This window comes from Ahaetulla prasina, chromosome 6 (genome assembly GCF_028640845.1).
Source record: "Ahaetulla prasina isolate Xishuangbanna chromosome 6, ASM2864084v1, whole genome shotgun sequence".
Classification (NCBI taxonomy): Eukaryota; Metazoa; Chordata; class Lepidosauria; order Squamata; family Colubridae; genus Ahaetulla; species Ahaetulla prasina.
The window spans coordinates 45,907,638-45,915,403 of NC_080544.1; the positions used below are offsets into that span (position 1 = coordinate 45,907,638).

Here is a 7,766-nt window from a genome sequence, read left to right on the forward strand (position 1 = left end):
CTCTCCGTTCGGCCTGCGCATCCTTGCAAGAGTCGCTGCTGCCTTCCAGATGCTCTTGGAGGGTGGGGGGAGGGAGCCGAACTCTGCGCCTGGAAAGGAGGCCTGGTGGCTCCGCCACAACGGAGGCCGACTCTTTCTCCCTGTCGGGTTGCTCAGCCCCATTTTCTGTCCATCCACCATTCCTCCATTCCTCCTTTCCTTTGCTGCCTGTCTCTTCCCACCCCGGCCTCTCTGGCTCGCACGCTCCCCCCCGGGCCTGCCCAAAGGGTCCCTGGCCCCAAGCAGTTTGGCGCAGTTCTCAGACGGGCCGCAGAAGCGGCACCGAGGTGACCACAGGGTGCGAGTAGTAGACCGGGTGGGGAAAAGTGAGCAAGGGCTGGCTGACCGGCGCGCTGGTCGCCCCCGCAGCTCCCGACGCCCCGGTCGGTCCCCCGCCTCCGTCGGCCCCGGCGCTCTCGTGGTAGAGGATGGGCACCCGGACTATGCGCTGAGCGGCGGCGTGGCTCAGGTTGGCCGCCTCCAGCTCGGCCGCCAACTGCCGCTTCCACTTGTTGCGCCGGTTCTGGAACCAGATCTTGACCTGCGTCTCGGTCAGGTGGAGCGAAGCGGCCAACCCGGCCCGCTCGGAGCTGCTCAAGTAGCGCTTCAGGTCGAAGGTGGACTCCAGTTGGAAGACCTGGCTGCGCGAGAAAACTGTGCGCGTCTTTTTCTTGCGGCAGGGCGGCTTCTTCTCCGGGCTGCCTGTCTCCGGCTCGCGCTTGGGCCAGTCCTCGGCGCCGCTCTCGTCCTTCTTGGCCTCCTCCGAGTCGCTCTCTTCCAAGATGATCTCGTCGGGGCTCTTGGAATCCAGCGCCTTCTCGGCCTTCAGCAACGGCTCCTCTGGAGAATCTCTGTCGGTGCCTCCCGACGCCGGCGAAGAATCTCGGAGCAGGCATTTCTCCACGGAGGCTGGAGGGAAGCAAACCGCACAAAAGACAAGTCAAGAGCCAGCCTCACAAACCAGGCGCCCAGATTCCCCGGGGGCTCGGCAAACGCTCTCACTCCTGGTTCTAAAACGGCGTCCTGGAGCCTCCTGACACTCGGATGCCCAAAGATACTAACTAGAAAGAGGGTGCACTGGCTGGCGCAGCAGGGAACTCTACGCGAAAAGCCCCTCATCTACAGTACTTCTCCAGACGCCCTTTTACAGTTCTTGCGGCACATGGAAAAACATAGGAAGTCGTAGCTGAGATTTCTGATTTGCCGCCCAATCAGTACAAGGATTTCCCCAATCTCCTTCGCCCCTCAAAGAGATTGCAACCCAGGCCACATTTGCTTGGGGAAGTACGACCACCGAATACTAAAGTCTCCTAACTCACTCAGTCCTATAGTCCAAGTACATGGATTTGAGGGAAAGCCCTGTCTGATTTTTGAGGAACTTACTTTCACGTAATCGAACTGAGGATTGCACCAGTAAATGGGAAAGCCTAGTTTAAGACTGCGATCCTAAATGTCCGAATCGGCGCTACCCTTTTCCCAAAGCACGGTGGCATTTCAGGAACGGATTCATTCAGCAATTGGGGGGGGGGCCTCACCGGTTGTAAAACCCCGATTATTTTGACTAGGCTTATTTCTAAGTGAGTATCTTTGAGGTGAGAAAAGGAATCAGCTTAGCTCTCGGTTATACAAAGCATCAGAGATTCCTCTTAATAAGCTACATTGCAACCAGGCTTTCTAAGGTGGCGCGCAGGTTAACGACGCAGTAACAGAAACAGAGGAGAAGCGGATTTGAAATGTTGCTCCTCTCCAGTACGTAGCTGTCTGAGGCTGGAGGACACTGTCCTCTCCACTTTCCCTGGTCCTGCTGTGGGCCAGACGCCAGAAGTGTAGGGAGAGCCTTTTCTTTCTCGACTCCCCAACTGACTCGAGAAAGCCCACTGGCCAAGGAAGTTAGGTTAAGGGATTGGGGTTGGTAGGAGAAAATCCCTCCGGAAGAACCTGGTCGATACAAGGCAAAAGTTGACCCAGCAACAGAGGTGAGCCCAAAAGCTTCGGCTCCCTCAGGAACAGCCATCCATTTCCCGGGCTCATAGAGGGAGGGTGGGAAGACGCGGGACGATGTTCGCCAGTACCTTCCGGCCTAGGCAGGTGCCCTCCCGTCAAGCTGTACGGATACCACCAGGCAGGGGATCGCTCCAGGTAGTGGGCAGGCAGAGCAAACCTCTGAGCCGGGATCTCGAAGCGTGGGAAGGCGAGGTCCCCCATCTGCGAGAGGGCGAAGCCAGCCCCTTCCAGAGCCCCCTTGGCGGCCGGAGAGAACAGCGCCCGCGTCTGCTTGGAATGCGCCTTGGGGTGATGATCCCCATTGAGCAAGTTCTTGATGGAGAAAGGCGATTCTTTGGGCAGCGCGGCCGAAGGCGCTGCCGGCGGCTGCGCCTGGCTGCTAGGGGCGTCCTGGCTGGTCTCCGGCATTTTTCTTCCTTGTCTTGCGCCCCTCTCCCCACTTTCGGGACAGCGTTCACACTGCGTTAGGTAGTCGCTCCGAATTGGCCGTTGGCATCAGGGGAGGGAGGGAGGGAGGGAGGGAGGGAAGGAAGGAAGGAAGGAAGGAGTTGGATGGGTAAGAGGAAGGAAGGAAGGAAGGAAGGAAGGAAGGAAGGAAGGAAGGAAGGAAGGAGGACGCCCAGCCCGACACTACCCGGCAAGCCAACAAGGGCGCCGCCGCCGCTGTCGCCGCCGCCACAACCGCCGCTGCGGTGATTTCTCCTGCGTCAATCCGGCGCCAAATGCTAATGCAGAAATCCAAATGTCACCCCAAGTTAACTGTTAGGAGTGCGCGGGGGTTGGGCTCTCAGAATGGCAAGCGGCATCGGGCAGGGCAGGGCAGGGCAGGGCAGGGCGGCGGCTGGGGCCCCCGGACTCTCCCGGTCCCTCTAGGCAGGGTAGAGAAGAGTGAGCTAGTCAGCCAGCGGGAGTGGAGGCGAGAGGCAGACGCCCCCACCCCCGTTTGCCCGTGCACTCTCTCGCCTCGCGCACACGCGTTAACCCCCCCCCACAACCCAATCCACACACCCCCGGGCGATCCACGCCCCCCTTCGTTTTGGTCCTTTGCCTTCAGGCTAGGAGAGCTCGCCTCTTATTGGCTTTAGATAGTCCAATTAAGGCAGCAAACGAGGACCGGGCTATTAGCACAAAAGGATATTGGCTCCAGCGAAGCGGCGCTCCAAGAATAAGGAGGGGGACGGCATCACCCAACCCTCCCGCAGTATCTCCCTCCCTCTCTTTATCTCGGAACCCCCCTTCGCCCCCCCTCCCCCGCCGCGCTTTTTCGATCCAGGCAAACTCTCGAGCTCCTCAGCCGAGAGACGGAGAGAGAGAGAGAGAAAGAGAGAGAGAGAAAGAGAGAGAGAGAGAGAAAGAAAGAAAGAAAGAAAGAAAGAAAGAAAGAAAGAAAGAAAGAAAGAAAGAAAGAAAGAAAGAAAGAGAAAAGAGGGTAGAAGAGGCTTAGCCAACCTGTCCCCTCCCAGAAGCGAGGAGGCAGGGAGCTGCTCCGCCCGGGGCTCCTACTATAGGGAGCCTCGTTTCTTTTCCTCCGAAGAATCTAGGACGAGACGCAGCCCTTGAAAGGCTTCCGGAAAAAAACGCACCTGCAACTCGGTGACGAAAGTCGCCTGGAGTTTTGCCCAACCGGCGCGGAAGCCCGGAATTCGAACCCGCCACCCACTAGTCCCATCGCCTCTTCCTCGGCCTGGTTTACTTGCGCAACTGGGAGGGGAGGGGGAGAGAACCGGGCGGAGTGTGATCTGTCCCAGGGACAGAGAGAGGGTCGACGCGATCTGTGAAGCTCGAGTTTCCACCCACCTCCCCGAGACAGACGTGGACGAGACCTAGGGGATCTAGTCTAGAGAGATTTAGAGGCCATCCGGACACTGTCTGTCGCCAGTCCAAACGGTACCAGCAGTTTGGGACTGAAGAGATAAGAGAAAACAAAATCTCAGACGTCGGTCCTAAGCCGCGATCCTAATGTATATGGGTTTCAACATCAGTCTCGGCAGTCTGATCCCCCTTTCGTGGGATCAGAAAAATGACACCACAACACTCCGGAATCTGGTCGAAGAACTTCATCCGTTTAAAACTCTGATCTCGTTTGTTGCTGGAATTATTTTTCTATCTTAATCTCACCATTTTGGGGGGGAAAGAAAGAACGTTTAAAACGTGGTACCATCAACATCATGAAAATCAGATTATTGCAATGGCAAGACCGCACCATCTCACTTTTGCCTGATTTAGCTTGGATATGAATTTTGCAAATATTGGATTTATTCCTTCTCTCAAAATTTGTTTGGAAGAAATGTAAAGGGTTGGTTATGCAGAAAAGTGAACCAAAATAAATGGGGGGGGGGAGAGGGGGAAGGAACATCCTTTATTCCCTTTTCTTAAAATAAAGCCATACTGCTTTAAAAATTCCAGCACACATCTAATTTTTTTCAAAGGTTTGGCATGTTTTGTTTCCAAGAATTAAGTCAAATCAAGGGGTTGGTGAGAAGCTGATACTTTGCATCTGAATTACAATTTTCCACTTCCCTTTCTTGCTTCTGGTATTTTATTTTCCGTATGTTCCCAGGAAATCCTTGTAACTGTCCTCACCATTTCAAAAATAAACCTTGGTTACCTATTTGTGTGCATGCCCTTATGTGCATTTTTCCAGAGGTCCGAATAATGATGATGATACATAACATCATGATTATCATCAACAACAGCAACAACAACAACAAAAAAAACAGTAAAAAAGAAGAGAACCATATTCTCATTTTGGAAAAAAAATGTGTTAAATGTCTATGTATCCCACCAGCCCATCCCCAACTGTCCCCAGAAGAAGGAGACCAAAGACAAGAAAAAGAAGAGCGGATGAAATCAACAGTGTTTCAGTTTCTTCCAAAAATTGTGATTTTCACAGCCTTACATGTCTTGAGACTAAAAATAGGACATTCATAGATCCAACTTTTATCTCTCCCTGATAAGAAAGATTTAGGGAGAAGGAGGAGGAGAAATTTGCTGTTTTGATTATTTATCTGTATGGGTAAGTTTTGTAAAGTGGCACTGTATAAGAAATAAAAATTGATAAATGGCTGCTTCCTATAGTTTGGGAAATGCAAACCAAATTAAGACACACTTGCTTCCTTTAACAGAGATCTTTCCAGATAGGAAATATGATATTTTCCCCCTTTCAGACTAGATCACAAATGTAACCTTGGGCTGACACAATTTGACCCTTTTCCTCCTCTTCAAGTGGGACGTTGCTTACAATTGAAACCATCTTGAAGATTTCTTGGCATGATATGATTCAACAACACCAGTGTTTGCATTACAACTTTTCTCTTAACTTACAACTGCACATAAACTTCTCAGGGATGGGTAGGGGGACTAAATTTTAACAAACTTAATTGGAGTTACCATGTCAAAGATTGTATTGATAGTTTGCAGCCTTATGTTCCTTTCCTTAAAATACAAGGATCACAAGTTTATTCATAATGTTTGGTATGTTATTGGTTTTGAACCCCATTCCCAACACTTTGTGCAGCTCCTACCCTATGTGGGATGGGGAATTTATTCTTTCAGGCTATCTGCCCAGTACTTGTGTCCACTCCCTCTGTTAAAACTAAAGCACACAGCGCCCTCTGTTGATCTTTCCTTTGATTAAAATAGTTCCTACTGCATGCATAAATTGCAAAATAGACCCAGCCAAATAGCTGAACAGGAAGAAACCACCATCAAGACCCGCAAAGAAGAGCCCTATGGGACCTTACAGACAAGCAGGTATGTCTATACATCTGTGTATGGGACATATGTGAAGTCAAAATATTTTGGGGAGCAGGAGGTTACTCAGTTTGGTCTAAGCAAAATGAGAGCACACTGTACTAAAATCCCTAACTAGGTAATATTTTCTTAGGACCAACCAATATTTCACAACATTTTCTAGCTCTGAGATTTTTTTTCATCCCATGGGTCAATCTAGTGACTATTGTTTTTTTAATGTACTTTAAGAATAGCAACTTTTTCTTCACAGAGATGTTTCTTAATTTCGAATGAAGCAGGGTGTGCTTTAGTTTTAACTTTGCCACAATAAGGCGGCTGCTGAGTGTTTTTAATGGATTCTGCTGCAGAAAAACTAAATAATGCAATCCTCTGATCACAGGCTCACTCCCAAGCTCTGCAAAGGTGAACATGTCTTATTTCCAAAGCAGCACATGTCCATTTGCAGCTTTATCATATAGTCCTTGGTATATCTACTCAGGTGCAACTCCTTTTTCATTTATTCTATGGTCAGCATGATTTATGGGTAAATAAAAGAGCACAGATGGACTTCTTCTCTCTAGCTCTTTTCGGGTATGTTGAACCTTCATCATACCTAGGGAGTGGAAGTCCAATATTTCTAGAGAAGATCGCTTGATGATTGGGAAGCTTGAGTACATTTTATATAGTATTGTTCTTGATATCCCGACATACTACTGAATCAAAGAGACTCAAGCTATCTGAAAGTCTTGTGTCTGCTTAGAAGGAAGACCGTATAACGCCTCCTTCAGGCCCAGGAAAGGAAAATTTTTATGGAATGCTTATGGAAGAATAAAGCTGACAGTGCTTTGTGAGTGTTTGTATTTCCAGAGTTATGAAGGTCTAGCAACTACTCTTGAGCTTTAGTCCTAGACCCGTGGTGGCAAACCTATGGTACGCGTGCCACAGGTGGCACGCGGAGCCATATTGCTGGGCACGCGAGCTCAGCTCCAGCCCGAGCTGATTTTTGGGCCTTCTGGGACACTTGAAGTAGGGAAACAGACTGTTTCCCACCTCCAGAAGGCCTGGAGGGTGGGGAAGGCCTGTTTTTTGCTCTCTCCAGGCTTCTAGAAAGGCTCTGGAGCGAAGGAGAGCAAAAAAACGGGCCTTTTGGTCCCACCAGAAATTAGCAAACAGGCCATTTCTGGCCTCTGGAGAGCTTCCAGGGGGATGTGGAAGGCCGTTTTTGCCCTCCCCAGGCTCCTAGAAAGCCTCCGGAGCCTGGGGAGAGCAAAAAATCAGCCTACCAGGCCCATTGCGTGCCGAAAGCGGAGGGAATGGGGGGGGAATCTTGTGCGCATGAGCGGGAGTGGGGTGGGGCTCATAGAATTATGGGTGTGGGCACATGTGCGCACGACCCCCCTGCGCTCCGCCCGCTTTTGGCACGCAATGGCAAAAAGGTTAGCCATCACTGTCCTAAACTCATCAACAGAACATTAAAATGTTTGCTGCATTGGGACTGAAGCTTTCCTATTTCATAATAACATTAGGAGTATGTTGCTTTCTTTTCATTTTTTGAGTGTGTGCCATGTGACCTGTGATGACATGGCAATGTTGAAAGTAGGGGAAAAGGAGACATATTATTATTGAACAATTCATTTTATCTCAGACCCAGGACTTTCGTAGTATCTTCTTTGGTTGAAGAGAGTAAAATGGAGGAGAAAAAGAAGTATTGAAAATTCATAGAAAGTTTTCACACCATGATTCAAAATAACAGAGTTGGAAAGGACCTTGAGGGTCTTCTCACCCAACTCCACACTCAAGTAGGAGGACCTATATCATTCCAGACAAATCATTGTCCAATCTCTTCTTAAAAGCCTCCAGTGATGAAGCACCCACAACTTTGAAAGCAAGCCCTTCCACTGGTTAATTGTTCTCATTGTGAGGAAATTTCCAATGTAAATATGAAAATTAATTAAATAATGTGCAGCATGCACCTTTCTTCCACCCCTTTT

General features: G+C 49.9%; 1 protein-coding gene across 1 annotated transcript; it reads right to left on the reverse strand.

Moving 5' to 3' along the window:
* Nucleotides 1-298: 298 nt before the first annotated feature.
* Nucleotides 299-2,451, reverse strand: HMX3 (H6 family homeobox 3). Its single transcript, XM_058189103.1, has 2 exons — nt 2,112-2,451; nt 299-948 (listed from the first exon to the last, which is right to left on the reverse strand). Exons 1-2 carry the CDS (start codon nt 2,449-2,451, stop codon nt 299-301), a joined length of 990 nt encoding a protein of 329 aa, XP_058045086.1.
* Nucleotides 2,452-7,766: the final 5,315 nt, after the last annotated feature.

What these genes read in the sequence shown, in the direction of transcription:
- HMX3 (XM_058189103.1), bottom strand. Translation starts at nt 2,451, where the DNA reads ATGCCGGAGACCAGCCAGGACGCCCCTAGCAGCCAGGCGCAGCCGCCG. An exon ending in GCACCTGCCTAGGCCGGAAG is followed by an intron (nt 949 to 2,111) that starts GTACTGGCGAAC and finishes GCTTCCCTCCAG; the next exon opens with CCTCCGTGGAGAAATGCCTG.